This window comes from Trematomus bernacchii, unplaced genomic scaffold (genome assembly GCF_902827165.1).
Source record: "Trematomus bernacchii unplaced genomic scaffold, fTreBer1.1, whole genome shotgun sequence".
Taxonomy (NCBI): domain Eukaryota; kingdom Metazoa; phylum Chordata; class Actinopteri; order Perciformes; family Nototheniidae; genus Trematomus; species Trematomus bernacchii.
In genome coordinates, this window is record NW_022988007.1 from 869,365 (window position 1) to 885,458 (window position 16,094).

The 16,094-nt window shown below is 39.2% G+C and overlaps 1 protein-coding gene across 1 annotated transcript; it reads right to left on the minus strand.

Moving 5' to 3' along the window:
* Positions 1-796: 796 nt before the first annotated feature.
* On the minus strand, positions 797-12,597 carry mogat2 (monoacylglycerol O-acyltransferase 2). The gene is made up of 6 exons (XM_034117264.1): positions 12,251-12,597; positions 10,131-10,309; positions 3,712-3,916; positions 2,911-3,085; positions 2,423-2,622; positions 797-1,824 (listed from the first exon to the last, which is right to left on the minus strand). Exons 1-6 carry the CDS (start codon positions 12,351-12,353, stop codon positions 1,670-1,672), a joined length of 1,017 nt encoding a protein of 338 aa, XP_033973155.1. The 5' UTR covers positions 12,354-12,597; the 3' UTR covers positions 797-1,669.
* Positions 12,598-16,094: the final 3,497 nt, after the last annotated feature.

Here is a 16,094-nt window from a genome sequence, read left to right on the forward strand (position 1 = left end):
TTACCTACCCCACCTTTAAATGTTTTTTTGTTCCATTACACTACAGGTTGGCCAGTCTTGTCCTAACACACCACCACACACTTACTGCATCATCCTTTTACTGCTGTTTTTCCTTCCTAAAAATGCCCCGAAGTTTCCAATTATTCGTCTCTCTTGCATCACAGTAAGTATTTTTCTTTTAGTCAGCATTTTAATCAGCTCAACACACACACACTCACACTAACCTTGTCCAGACTGAGTTGAAAGCATCAGGGCATTGTCCAATCTGTCCTTTCATTTGGAAATATTAGAACCCTGCCATCTGAGATAAAACGTGTCGACCAAATGTCACAGACAGTCTTATCATTTGGGAACATGATCCAAAACCGGGCACTCAACTTTTAATGTGGAATTTAGAACTAATAAAACAATAAATGAGACACGTATTCATGATCTTTGAGCATGTTGGATAACTTCAGTCTAGTTTGTGCACAGCTCAATTTGCATCATGTTTGATAGGAATGCACATCTTAGCCGGTCATAACCATATTTTAATTTAAAAACAGGAAATAAATTAGGTACTAAAATAGGAATAGGAATGGCTCAACATTTTGGAAAATATGCATACAGAAGGTTGAGGCAGAAGATGGGTATACCTAGCTTACCTTTACCTTTTTTTACCAGCTACTACTAACCTTGAGGCGCAGCTCCCTCACATCTTCAGAAACACACACGGCAAGCGTGAAGTCCAAGGTTTGAAGAGATTATTGAAATGTATACTCACACATATACACGCACACACACACAGAGACATCTGTCATTAAAGGCATGATGATAGGTTTAATTTGTATTTGGCCACAAACTGTTATTGAATAAAACAATCAGTGAAATGTCTCTTGATGGAACTGCTTACAACCCAAAGACATGTTTCATGTTTCAAAGGACCACAGCTGTTTTCGGTCCAAAGATATTGGGAATCTCAGGTTTATTTTCAAAAACCTTTCTAATTTTAAATCAAAATCTGAAACGTAACTAGTAACTTTAGCTCAAACATAAATGTAGTGCATTAGAAAGTACAATATTTGGCCAAACATAAGGACACAGAAATAAAAATGCTCAAGTACAAAAATTGGTCTTGTGTAAATGCACTAAATTACTTTACAACACTCTAATGTTAAATGATTTCTTAAATGTTTCAAGGGCATAATGTGTAAAACAAAAATATATAACGAAATTCAGTTTAGTGGTGTTTCCCTGTTTATAGCACTTGGATAGATACAAAATCCCCAAATGATTAATGACTGTTTCTTTAAAAAATGTTGCAACCCAAATTCACATTATGACCCTGTATTAGAAAGTCTTCCACCAAATCTAGAACCCAGACAGAAGCCCCCACTGGGAGGTGGTGAGGAAAACTTGTGTCACCCAACCCTTTCCCACACTGCCCTGAAATCATCTGAATGAACAGCCAGGTCTCAGTTATGAAGACATAAGCATTTCTATTTCACTTTTCCATTTTGATAGGGTTGTTGAGTCCTCCCTCATATTAACGAATACAGCAGTATGTCTTCTTGGAGAACCAACAAAAGCTGATTTATCTTTCATTTACAGGCCAATTGAGAGTAAAGTCATGTCTACCTCATCTTTACAAATACATATACATTTAAATTCACTCCAATATCAGTCCAGTTCAGACAAAATGCAGGTGTGTGTCCTTGTCCACGCCGTAGTTTTCTTTGTGCTCGTCAAACAGCTTGCTGAGTTCGTCCATGTAGAGCTGGTGGAGGGCATCCAGTTCCTCGGTAGCTGGCTTCTCGTTCCTTTGAACCTGAATGGGCCTTCCAACTGGAGACAAAACAGAGTCAGTGTACTTTACAAAAAAGCAGTGTGGTCAGTTTGGTGCTACTGGAGGACTTAGTATTAACCATGTTAGCTCCAAATGTATTTCCCAACCCAGCAACATGAGGATTCTGCCAAAATCAAGTAGCGAATGGATTTCTTCCTGCCAGGTAAAGCCACATTCAATACAGGCTTTAATTACAGGTTAACCTTGACCCTCTTTTCAATGGTCTTGTGTTTAAGTGACTTATTGGGACCATGTTTTGTACAGATTTGGTAAGTATTGAGGCAATTCTGCACCGTCAACGTACGTCCACTAAAATTGTTTGATTTTGGTTATTTTTGATTTGTGACAAATGTGACCTTATCAAGAGAAAGTGGCAAAGTCTGTCAGTGGGAAAGAAAGTGGTTGGAGATTGACAGCGTGCTATTGCCTGTTTTGGGTCTCTCACCTTCAGCATTCATACTCAAAATGTGGCAAAACAAAGTCGATGTTGGAAAAAACACATGACACAGACTCCATAGACTACTGTAGTGCAAAGGGAAGCCAACTGGGTCCTGGATCCTGCTGTGTGTACTGCACCAATCTGCAAAGTATACTCACCCACTGTATGGATGGGTCTCCTGTAGGGCATGAGACCAAAGGAGTACTGGAATATGCCACGTGCATGGAAGAGAGGCAGGGAGATACCCATGATGCTTTGCAGCCGCTCCTGTATCCATCGAAGCCAGGTTCCTCTTTTGTTTTCCACTTGATCAAACAGTTCATTTTCTCCAAAAGAGAAGACTGGCACCAGATGAGCACTGAAAAAAAAGAATGATATACTGGTCAAATAATTTCACTAATTGTATTACTTTTTACTTCTGTTTATCGTTCAATAACTGAATTGATTTCATAACAGTCTATGTGCTTTCCCAGGAAATTCCATGTGAGGAGCTTGAATAAGCCTCTGTTTCAAGAGGCCACGCCCGTTATGCAACAAACCTCAAAGGAGTAGATGGACAAATCCTCTCACAGGCCATACAACCATTCGGAGAATCAGCTCTATTAACAGAAAAGGTTCCTCTTGGCCCAGGGCTCTCTGCTCTTACCCGTGTACCATCGCCATTTTGATGAAGCCTTTCTTTTGAGCCAAGAGTACATTGTAGGTCCCAGGGTGGGCATCGAGGGCCTCTGGGGCCCCACCCACTGCTGTTACCACAGCATTGCCTCCTCCTCGTTTGCGGAGCGGATAGCTGGCACTCTCTTTGTCAGAAGGAATCAGACCTGCAGTGAAGTAAGAGACAACGAGAAGTGATCAAAATAAATCAGATCAAACCAAGAATGTCATAAAAAAACTGTTAGCATGTCAAGTACTAACACTGTTTGAATACAGTAATCAATTACATTTAAAGAGGACATATTATGCTCATTTTAATATAAAGTCAGATACACGTCTGTACTTAGTGTCTCTACTGGGACATGTCTCCATGCTTTAATGTTCAAAAAGCTCTTTATTCTTCTCATACTGTCTGTGCTGCAGCACCTCTTTTCACCCTCTGTCTGAAACCAGAGCCCAGTCTGCTCGGATTGGTTAGCTGGCCGGCTTTGTTATGATTGGTCAACAGCTTAGAGATGTCCCGCCCCTTAGCCTATCACGACGATGTGTCGGAACACTAGCCAATAGAAGTGCAAGTGTTACATAGTGATGTCATTATGTTACAGAAGTAAACAAAGGAGTCCAATGGAGGTGCTTCAGGCAGACGGGGTGGTGGGGGGGGGGGGGGGAGTGTGTGGGAGAGAGAGGGATTCTAGCCTTTGCAGACCATTTACATGCACTGAAACCTCTAGAACACTACAGGGAAGGGAACACCCCTTCGGTTTGATTGAGAACCAACGTCTCTGGCCCTCACCTGCACACATGATGTAGTTCCTGAAGAACGGGGCCCTGAACCAAAGGGGCAACATGAGCAGGTAGCTGGTGAGGCCTGGAAACAGCTCTCTGAAGCCCGTGGCGTAGGTGCAGAAGTTGGTGAAGGCCCCCGCCACCAGCACGCCGTGGGGGTGGAAGCCCAGGACGTAGTTGTGCCTCGGATCCAGATCAGCTGTCTTCACCAACTTGGTGAGGAACAGAGAAAAAATGTTGCAGGTTAGCCATGTAGAATATGTTATTTCCTATGATCTGATTCTTCCTTAAAGAGTTGACTACACTGTCAGCTCTTTGAGGAAGACCATTTCCCCAGTGTCCAGCTTTTCTGTCTGTGTGCAAAGTATTTAGAAACAGCCTGCTGTCAGACACACTTCCCCTCATACACACACTGTACCTTCAGGTGTGGAAAGTAACTTTAATTCAAGTAATGTATTTTATATATAATTTTGAGGAACAGACATTTTCTTGTGTATTTTCTTTTAAACCTACTTTAGTTCCAGACAGAGGAAGATATTAGGAGTATAATCTGCAGCAATGGATCAATACACCATGGGTTCATTCACCTGTCCCGCAGAAACACACATCACTAAAGATTCAGAGGACTGTCTAGCCTGCTGTGAGGTTCTGTTGTTCCTGCTCTGTTTGTGAATACTGGATATACAGTGACATTATTTGCAATAGTAAACAATATTCACATAGCTTAACTCCACTTACACAAACATTCAAAAACAATAAACTACAGTACTGATTTAGCGCTGAAATACTTACTATGGTGAGATCACTATCTACAATTGTTTTTTTGTGTCAAAATCAGGGCATTAGAATCAAAGATATCATCTTTCTTGTTGTATGCATTCATCTTACTTGTCAACACATGGTGCCTGCTTTACCCACAATGCAACTGCAGCAGCCAACAGATCAATGTTTGCACTCAACACAGAAGATGTTTTGAATGCTTTACTGACGTTATCAGTCCTTGAAATGATGTCATATTTCCATGATTTGTCAGAAATATTGTTCTATATCTTCAACTGTAAAAGATAAGATATCTATGTGTAAGATATATCTGTAGAGGGTGTGTGTGCCTACAGGTCCAGAGAGCGGATGGGGGGGATAGTGGGGGTCACTGTCAGAGTCAAGAGGCGTGTGCTGTCGTTTGTTTTGAAGCAAGTATTATGCACACAAAAAAACAACAACAATGTGCTCTCTCCACTGTTTGTATCTGAATGTGACGCCTCACTGTTCACTGAAGAAAATAAACAATGACTTTCATTAAATGTATTATGTACATATGCCAGGCCTGTAGGTGGTGCTGTTCTCACAGAATCTGCCCTTGCAAAAACAGAGCTACAAAAGTGCAAATTGAGCGAAATGAGGCATGGCTAAAATGCATGATCTGTTTGGTATTTTGAAAAAAAAAAAGTATAAATATGCCTTATATAGGTATGGTCCTACACTATATTATTATAATATAGCATGATAGGTCCACTTTAAGTTTAAATACAAAATATTTGGTTCAACTTAATATTATTGCTTTCATACAGTTATGTTAAATCCGTTGACGTAATACATTTCATGAATTACTTACTTACTATTATTACTATTTTCTTTCTTATGCTTCAATTGAATTATTAAAAGAAAGAATCAAAATGGACTCCAGTGGTCTTGTATCACTCAAACAAGTTGTTGTAGATCTGAATCAGACTATAGGCTGCTGTTGTTGTGGCTCTGTTTGTATTGTGGCCCCTGCTCCCGGGGGGCCCTGGATCACAGAGTCACTTGTTAGCTGAGTTCCTAATGATGAGGACCCTCAGTGCTGATAAACAGAAAACTGTCCATTCCAATCACAGAGCAGCAACAAGGAGATTTTAATACACCACAGGATTTTAGTAATATACATATATTTATTGTTGTTACATATGGTACAATGTGCACATTTTAATATTTGTATTGTACATTATTTTAACTTCTTATGACTGAATACATATTTGTATTCTATTTTATTTAACCTTTTATCTGCACCATTTTACTTCAACTTTTTCTGTTTTTAGAAATATTATTATTCTATTTTTATTCTATTTCATTGCACATTTTTACTTAATGTATTATGTGTATTTAGATATTTATATTCAATTTGATTGTATAACATTTTTGTACACATTTTGACTTTGACTTGAAACAGAAAAGCCTCATTGGCCTCTTGCAGAGCGTCAGATGTGAACCCTGATAGCTCTCCCTGCATGCAGACATGTTTGTCCTTTAGTTGTGAAGTGAGCGCACGTCAGCTGGTGATCTGCCTGAGCTGATGATGCTGCTATTAGAAACGGTGGGCGAAGACACACCATCGAAACGAATGAAAGGACACTGCCTCCCTTCACCCTGACATTGAGTCCTTGTTTCAGCCCTAATGCTGCATACAGTCAGATGATACATCGTTTAGGTCTGGGTTAGTCAGAATGAGGGCAAACCCTGGAACTTCTCATTCTTGGTAATAACTTTATTTTTGTTTATTTTTACAGAGAGAACAAATTCAAAGTGATATTTCGACTGATAAACATTCACACGAGATCTTTAATACCTCTCACCATGTTATTGGCTTTATTTACGGCGTGGTAAATCATGTGAAAAGATGTCATGATGTCTTCCCCATTCTATCTCTTCTGGAACTGTTACATATTCTGTTCTCCTGTGTATTAGCTCCTTATAGTTGTTATAAAACACCTTCAAATACTCATACTGTATTTTCATGTTGCACCGGTCAATTTAGAGATAGCTATTTTGCCTCCTATAACATGTCTTCTTTCAGATGATTTACTATTGACATCTGTATATTTCTTCTAAATGTACCGAAAGAAAACCAACATTTGCATAATAAAGCCTTTTTGAAAACATGTAATCTAAAAAAAATAATTCTAAATGATAATTTGGGGAAAGTTTCTTAATGATATACAAGGTAAGAATGTACGTGATGTAAAGAGATGTCCAGAATTCCCTTTGTACAAATCGTTTGTACAAAACGAAAATGTTGTACCTGGCTTCATCCAACGTTCAGATTAATACCAAATGTATTTACACATTTCATAATAAAATGCCTTTTTTCTTTATACTTGCCTTAGTTTGACTTATTTCCATTGGAATTTCCATCATTATATATGTTTATATAATTACTATTTTCCACCTATTATCTTGTATCCTTTTAAGACTGAATGATAATATTCATTTCACTAAATGTATGTCCCTGTGATTGTAGTATCACTTCTGTATCGGTGTTCTCCTGACTGGTATTCTTATATGGAGCAGTGTTTATGGTGCTCACGGTGTGACTGCCTTATCAAACCTCGTCCTGGCTCTTATTATTTTGCTGTTTTTGTTGTTTAATTGTTTTACAATTGTTCCTGATCTAGAAATTGCCTATATTATTATATGTTTTAAATGTATATAAGATAAAGCAGCCTTTAAAAAAAAACATATGCTGTATGCAGGATCTGATTAGCTCAGTGTGTCCAACCAAACAATATGGATTACTGTGTTATCATTTATGGCTGTAAAGATTCATTTGCAAAAACAAGGAAATTACCCACTTTATTTTAGAGACACAAACAACTCGGAAATCTTGTGAAAAATGTTCCTTTTAAAATTCTTAAATAAGTTTATTTTCAAAAGCAAATTATGGACTTTGTCCCTTTCTGATTCCAAAAAATAAATAGTGTTAAACTAATGTAGTTGTTGTTGCACTCTTATCAGCACGGTCCAAAGTGTAAGGCCTGCTAGAGGCACGCTGCGCTAGATGTTCTTACCTTCAGTTCTGTCTGATTCTACAGTTATTATTCATCATTCAAAATGCACACACCCAACATCACACTACTGTCGATTTTTAGATAAAATCCTGTGATGAAATGTGCTTCAAATCATCATCATTCAAACATTTCCCAAATTGGGATCAATAAAGTACATCTTATATGTATGCACTTCTCATCAATGACCACTAGAGGGCACAGTCAGTCAGGTGTGTTGGTCAGAGCTATATGAGGGTGTTCGTAATGTCCCATTGAAAGCACTGTTCTGAAAGCATGCCAACTTAACTCTCCTTGTATAGAAAATGCATTTGTTTTGTACGGAAGAGAGTTCGCAGTTTATAGACACAAATGTATGAAACTGATCATCCATTTGCAGCCTTCAGTATTGTAACTATTCTACTACCTAATACCTCTGTACTCTAGTTTTCAGCAGCATCTGGCAAGCAGCCAGAGTACATCTGTAAAAATAACTGCTGGAAGTACACTGTTCTGCAACTAGATGTAAGGAAAGGTTTGACATTTTAGAAAATGCACTGCTTTCTACTGAACAATGTATGACATTACTCCTATGTCTGTCTGTCAAATATGAAGCAGGAGCAATGTCATGTTTACCATAGTTTAGCATAAAGTCCAGAGACAGGTGGAAACAGCTAACCTGGCTCTGTCCAAAGGTGACAAAAGTACCGACAAGTGCTTTCAACCTTCCAAATTATTTTTTGTTAAAAAACTGAAGTGACAAAACACAACACGTTGTGGTATATAGAGTGGCGAAGTCCCTCCCACTTACTTCCGGGGTATGGGACCTTATTTCGGAAAAATTATGCATTGAAGTCAATGGGGAGAGAAAACTTATCTTTCGATCCCGTTTGAATTGTGCCATGAATTACACATATGATGTTTGTCAATCTTAAAAAATCATTTCCATGTCAAAAAAGTCACAGTTTGTCTTAAAACTGTTGAAATATAAGACTTTGAAAAATACGAAACTAGAAAGACTACAAATCCCAGAGTCGCGTAAGTGATGTCACAATTGAGACACTACGATACACGTATAATACCGTATATATACGATCAGCGCCATATAGATAGAATCTATCTATATGGCGCTGGCTAAGATAAGATAACTTTGTGCCTGTGTGCTTAGTACCAGGTTGTTATTATACCAGCAATGGGTCTTGCTCGTTCTTTCGCTTCCCGTCTGATGAAAGAGGAGTGTGTGGATCAAGTTAGCTACCTAGCTAGTAGCTAGCACGTTAGTTAGCATTACAGCCTTGTCATTTTTATTAGCCTTAAAATGAAGTAACATTAAGTAACCCAAAATGTTAAACAGTAAGAGTAGTAGTCATATTTCGTGAACCCTTTGAATAGTACTGTCACCGGTGTGATCATTCTATAATACACAATTTAAGCCCGGGGGAGAAATGCTAACGCTAACGCTAGCGATCTTCTCTACTTCATGCTATCTGCACAAATGGTTGACATTAAACATTAAAACGACCAGGCAGTTCAGAGAGAATCAAAGGAAGGAAGGCAGGCAGCTTTGCATGACATTCTTCAGGACGTGTTTCATTGTAGTGATAGTGAGGGTAGTCTCTTGTGTTGACAAGACAGTAGTGACGGCCATCTTGGTGACGTGTGTTGTTGACCAGAGATCAGATGTAGTTCTTTGAGCGTTTCACACAAACAAATGTGTTACTTCACAGTTTTACGACACATTTTTTTTTTTTTGACTTGCAAAATTATCTTTTAAATTGACAAACAACATATGTGTAATTCATGGCACAATTCAAACGGGATCGAAAGATAATCTTTCTCTCTCCATTGACTTCAATACATAATTTTTCCGAAATAAGGTCCCATGGAGGTCCACCGGAAGGGGAGGGACTTCGCCACTCTATTACAGTATTTCTTTCACCCTTAAGTTAAAAGGCAATTCTTGATTATTGCATGTCAAAAACCCAGTCCTGCACACAACCCCATAAAACTGTAATAACCGAAACACAATAGCTGCTAACACCTGCTTCCAGACATCATGCTAAGCTAAGCTAAACCAGATATTGGAGTGGTGTCAATCTGCTACTGACAGCAAGACAGTGAATAAAGTCTCATACTATTCTTTCAAATGATCAGCAGAGTATATAACTGTTTAATACAGTATATGATAATAATCCCAATGAACATCATCTGGCTGTGCATCTCGTGCAGTATGCAGCACAGTCCTGTCCTGCAGTAGCCTACAGTATCTCAGAGTCCATTAGTCTATTGACAGAGTCTCTGACAAACACTAGTCAAATACACGTAGACAGCACTGTGTTTAATCTGACAACTATAATGTGTACCTGTTCTGGGGGGGCTATGTGGAGCTGGGGCCTCCTACATGTGCTGCCAAGGACAGAGATAAGGGGCTGCTGCTCACATGTAGGTGGAGATCAAAGATAAGATAAACTGGCAGAGTGAGAGGTCCTTATTCTCTGACCTGCAGAGGTGAAGCCCTCACAATTAACAGAACTAAAGGGCTGCTTAAAGGCAGGTATGTGCATACACAGCATAAGCAGTGATTGACATGTAGGCCTTGTGAAAGGGATTTCTTCAGGTTGTCTCTCACCTTGACGGGGAAATAATCTCGCATGTAGTCCCACATTTTGAGGCCACACAAGAAGGGCACCCTCTGGCCCCCACGTGCTGGGGTGTCATAGTCATAGAACCACCAGACGGCGTACAGCACGCTGATCAGCCAGAAGCGAGTGAACAGCAGGTAGAGGAAGATGAAGATGCAGAGGGGAGCTGAGGAGAGAGGAGGGGCGTGAGCAGCATTATCTCACAGTGAGTGCAAAACACTCTGTATAGATTGTTGAGATCATATTAGCTGGAATAAGCATGTTATGAATAGCTGGTGTCAATAGTGTTCAGTTCTGCTTGAGAGGACATCAGTGGTTTTTGTGGTTACTGTCCTGTGGTATTAGGTTCTTATATTTTTTGATGATGTAAAGTTTTTCATTGATAGCTGTGGTTTATCTGGATGCACACAGTCTATGTAGAGTTGCCAAACCCCCTTGTATCTATCTATACCTTTAAATGATCATGATCAGGTAATTTTCTGGATGCCAGTGATGAGATTATCTGCATGTATTAAAATAGAAAAGTGTTGGGTGGAGCTGTGCATCCCCTTATTTTGCCCATAAAAGTCACCGTAACACCAGAAAAACACCTGCTGTATCACCATGGCTTGTGAAAAAATATTGTATGTACAATCAATTCCAAATAAAAACATCTGGAACATGGTAGATATACAACATAATGCTCTGGAGAAGAAGACAAAAAGAGACCACTGCAAATGTTTCTAAAATCTCAATCTCTACATGTCTACAGCCATTCCATTCCAGTGTCTGGTGAATTCCAACACAGAGAAATGTTGTCAGTAGTTTGTAGAACAGTGCATATACTCAAACACATACCTATCCATATTAAAACCAGAGAAACTGATAATACTGCAGTGGACTCTTAACTTTTTCCAGAACTGTATATCTTTCAGATCTGTGTGGAGATATTAGATGCGTACACATGAAATAGAGTTCTGCAGGAATGATTCCTAAAACCGGAAATTAGTTAGCATTTTAGCAATTCTGGGTTCCCTTGACTTGCAGTCAATGGTTATTTGAATCAGTTTTTCGTTAAATTCATTAAATAAGGTCTGTGTTTAAAGGTGGGGTAGGTAATTTTGGAGAAACCAGCTCGAGTGAGCTAGAATTTGAAAATACACAACCGGAAAAAATCTGCCACTTCCTTACAGAGCCCCTCCTCCAACACACATGAACGTGCACATGACCAATGAGGGCACGAGATAAGTTTGTGCACAGATGGAAGGCTGACAGGCAGGTAGGCCATCCAGTTATTTTAGCCGGGCGGGCTAAAATGATTGGTCGTGCTTTTTACAGTACTACAGCTTCCACAGATGACATTTTTTTATGGATTTTTTGTCAAAGCACTTAAGATATTCATTGTTATCGGGATTTGAAGAGCATTCCATGGAATATAACAAAAAGTGTATCTCGAGCCGGATTCTCAAACTTACCTACCCCACCTTTAACACAAGCTTATAGAATGTTTTTGTTTTTGTTCTACGAGAAACAATACGTCAGTAAATACCCCACTGGTGTTTTTAAAATGGCTGTTGCTAACAAGTATCTAGAGGAGACCCTAAAAATCATTACGCCCAACATTATCCACCTTTAGCTTAGCGGTTGTGATGTCATGTCATGCAACTGTGATTAGTTTGTACGATTGAGCTAGCCTACTTCTTGCGATTTGCATTTACGCTTTAATTCAAAAAGGTGGTGTAGGTTAGGGTTAGTAAAATGAACGTTGCCACAGATATTTTTTCCGGCAATATCCTAAAATCCTATTAAAAAATCCCAATGCTTTTTGTTGAGGTAACCCTTGTGATGCTAACTTCCGTGTCAGCCTACAGATACAGATGATCACAGCACCACTATAGCAACTGGTTTTAGAACGAACTCAAACTAGCTCCCTCTTCTGGCCATCCAGCAGTTCATGCAAATGTGACAACAGTTCTCTAACGCTCACATTAACTAACACTGTACAAGAAACAACATGTTTTAACACTTACTGTAAAGAAACAAAATGGAGTTGTTTATTAGATTAGCAGTCCGTTACTATCAGTATCATATCCATATGTTAGGCACACATTTAAACATGCACACTCACCCAGGCCAATGAAGGAGAAGACCCACTGCGCCACGGCAGCCGTCTGCAGTCTCCTCTGCAGGGGGATTTCCAGGGGGGCAAAATCAACCTTCATGTTGTTCATGAGAGAAGAGAAATAAAAACCGAGGCTGCAGCCGGTGGAGAAGAAGCCGAAGAAGTGAAGTGGGTCCAAAGTCTGTCCTCCTCACCTCTCCACCATCACCTCATATTGACTGCCTTATCTCACACTCAAAATAGGGTTTGATTTGTCAATCCATATCTGTATCTGACTTTTGAGCTGCTGGAAACATGACCTTAAGAATAACTCAGAGGAAGAGGACTGCCACAGCTCAGTGGAAGAGAGAAGAGTTAAAGGACTTTTTTATCTTGCTCTTACTGATTTTTTTTAACTCCCTGTATTTCACGTATGCAGTCAGCTGCTAGCATGACAGTGTTGTATTGATCTATGTAAATTTCTGAAGGCAGCCCCAGCATGGTTGAGCAATAATGTCCCTGCACCTCATGCTAACAGATAGCCAGAAAGATACGACAGTACCGCTCACATAACCTCATTGTGAATTATTTCAAATGTGTTTTAGTTAGTGTTCTTGTAGATTTGGAAAGCTCCTAAACCAGGCCTGTACGTGGTGTGTGCATGACACTGTGGGTGAAAGGTTATGCTTGACCTTTGACCCCGAATCCATACTTAGAAATACCCAGATGCAGCTGTTGGAATCTGGTCACTGCGACTATTCCTACTCCATGATGATGAAAAGGAAAAAGCTCAGGAGATGTGGAGGTGTTTATTGGGGCAATGAGCGTAAAGAAGATTCATCATAATCCATTGCTTTGCCTTTTGGTGGCATCTTTATGAATTTAGATATATTCAGGGATTATGTGCCTGTACCTGTTATTCTTGTCCTTTGACTCGAGACCATACTGAGAAATACCCAGATGCAACTGTTGCAATCTGTCCAGTGCTATACTATTCCTATTCTGTGATGAACAGGAATAAGGAAAAAGCTCACAGGAGATGTGGAGGTGTTTATTGGGGCAATAAACAGATTTATGTTAATCCTTTACGAGTTGCCCTTTGATTGCATCCTAATACATGTATATGTATTTGCAGATTATCTACCTTAATAACCCCCCAAACACTTGATCTCTGCAGTGTGTGATTCAAACAGTCCAGAACATCATTGGTTCTCATCTACTGAGACGACATGCACCCCAGCAGCAGCAGCCTGCTCCCCCTGCTGCCCTCTGACCAGACACAGACGTGTTCACTGTCACAGCACCGCAGGCTGATAATGAGACAATGGGTCCTTGGAGCAGACATGCAAAAGGCCCCAGCATCTATAAGAACCGGACACACACACTTGAGCTGTGTGAATTATTTTATTTTTTATCTTCTCAGAACTACTTTGTGTTTGGTCTCTTTGTTCTCACGCAGTCATATCATGGTCATTTTGTGTCTCTTTGTAGCCATTATATGTCTCTGCTGAATTTATTTTACCCGATTTGTATTTATTATTTTGGGTGTCTTAGTGTTATATTTGTCCCTTTTGTTGCTTTGTGTCTGTTTGTGGTCATTTTGTTTTATTTGATGTCTTTGTGGGCGTGTCTGTCTTGTTGAATTCTTATTGTTTTTCTTTGCTTATTTTTCTACTTCTTTTTACTAATTTGATGTATTTATCCTTTTGGCCATTTGGTGTTATGTCTCTTTACTATCATGTTTTTTCTTTTAGTATTCATTTCATTTTTTGTAAATAATTTTGTGTTTCTTTGTGTTCTTTTTCTCGTATTTTTGTGTCTTATTTTGTTAATTTGTGGTAATTTAGTTTCATTTTGGAGTCTTTTTGTGTGTCTCTTCAGTCATGTTGTGTGTCTCTTTTTGTGTTAATTATGGTCTCCTTCTGCTCACTTTTTCTCTTTGTTGTCATTTTGTATCTCTTTGCGGCTGTTTTCCCCCTTTCAAGCTATTGTGTCTAGCAGTTGCTTTGCATCTCTTTGTAGTTGCGCTGTGATTTTTGGTGCTATTTTTGTGTTTCTTCCTGGTTTGGTACATCATATATGTCCTAGTAGGCCTGTTCAGTAATCCATCTGTACGTCCCACCAGACAGCAGAGCAGCTTCTCTCAGGCTGTAAGTCTGTTCAGATCATCCTCCATGTTGTTCTTCTTGTGTAGCGTAAAGAGGATGCACCTCACATATTTTGTGCACAGCTGTGTTGCAGAATGATAATAAATGAACCTTATAACCTTATCAGTCAGTGAGTTAATGTTTCACCCGCACTAATGGAACACATTAAACTTTAATAAAACATGTGTAAGATCATTATTGTTTCAAAAGAATCAGCTATCAGACTTCATTATGAAGCCCTCTATAGATGATGTGCTTGTCTGTCAGATGTCGTAGAAATACAGTCCCCGTCAGGGTGTGTAATGAGTCGGCATTATTCATGTGTTCTACTTGCTGCCCCAGTCTGCAAGCAATGTCTTTGTCACAAAGGCAATTTTGCATGAGTAAGTAGATAACATTTAACAGTGTGGCCCTTTTTATGGCTTTTATTATCTTAATACACATGATGGAAATATGAGTACTATACTTTATACTTCCATGTATACTTAAAAACAATTTTGCAAAGTTTTCCTTATTACTACAGATTCATCTAATATGTATTTTTTCTTGGTGTTGTTTTATATTTCCTCCTGAGCTATACATCTATTTATTTTCATGATATTTATTTGATCAGGCAGATATTCTCCTCATTTCTGACCACTGATTTTCTAATTCTAGTTGTATCTAATGTTATACATATCCACACGTTCAGAGAAACAGTAGAAAAGTGATGGCGAAACGATACGCAGTGAGCGAAGAAAAAAACACCTAATTTACGTCAAGCTCACCATGTTCAGCAGCATTATACCAGAAATGAATGGTCCAATTTCAAAATAAAAGCACACGTCTTTGATTGATTGATTGAAAAGTTTATTAACAGCTTGTATATTGGGTACAGTACAGTACAGCTCAAAACATACAATTGTTAAGGGGATGCAGACCAGAGAAAGACTTTCGTCTTGTTTACATCAGGGGTCCCCCATTTCCAATTCATCATATCATTTAAGACATATAAGACATATTTGACATACAGATGGCTTATTTACAATTTACATACAGGTGGTTTTTTACATACAGATGGCTTATTTACAATTTTCATTTTAGATTTCGTTCTAATACATCCTAACCGGACATTTAAGACATACCAAGTCTACAGATATACAGTTAGTAACAGAGTCTAAAATGCGAGTATATACATAGATGGGGGGGGGAAGCTGTCCATTGTACGACAGGTTGAGATTTGTACCATTACCGGGGCCAGTTTTGCAATGCTTTCCCCCGAAGGTGCTCTTTAAGAGAGGTTTTGAAGGTAAGTATAGTTTTACTTTCCTTTACAGTTGTGGGAAGAGCGTTCCACCTTGATGTGGCATAATTGCGAAACGTGTATTCCCCTTTTTTTGTGCCAAATCTGGGTTTTACATGATTTGTGGAGCTCCCTCTGGTGTTATGATCATGGTATTCCTTGACCTTTGGGAAGAATTTTGACATGTACATGGGTACCATAGAGGTGTAGTGGATCTTGTAGACCAGGCCCATTGCAAGTAGCTGTACTCTGTCGTCTACTCTAAGCCATCCTAGGTTGTCAAAGTGGGCAGAGGTGAGGTGGGTTCTAGATGAAAGGTCAAGCAGTAGTCTGACCAGTTTATTTTGCGATGTTTGAAGTTTTATTTTTAGCGCCTTGGAGGTGCTATGGTACCATGACGTGCAAGCATAGTCATAGTACCCTTGAATGAGTGCTCCTGCCA

Bases quoted from the DNA above. Each gene is read 5' to 3' on its own strand.
- mogat2 (XM_034117264.1), bottom strand. From the start codon at position 12,353: ATGAACAACATGAAGGTTGATTTTGCCCCCCTGGAAATCCCCCTGCAG. The intron at 3,917-10,130 runs GTGAGAGACAAC...TTCCTCACCAAG, and splicing joins GAGATTATTTCCCCGTCAAG to TTGGTGAAGACAGCTGATCT. The intron at 1,825-2,422 runs GTGAGTATACTT...TTTTGTCTCCAG, and splicing joins GAGACCCATCCATACAGTGG to TTGGAAGGCCCATTCAGGTT.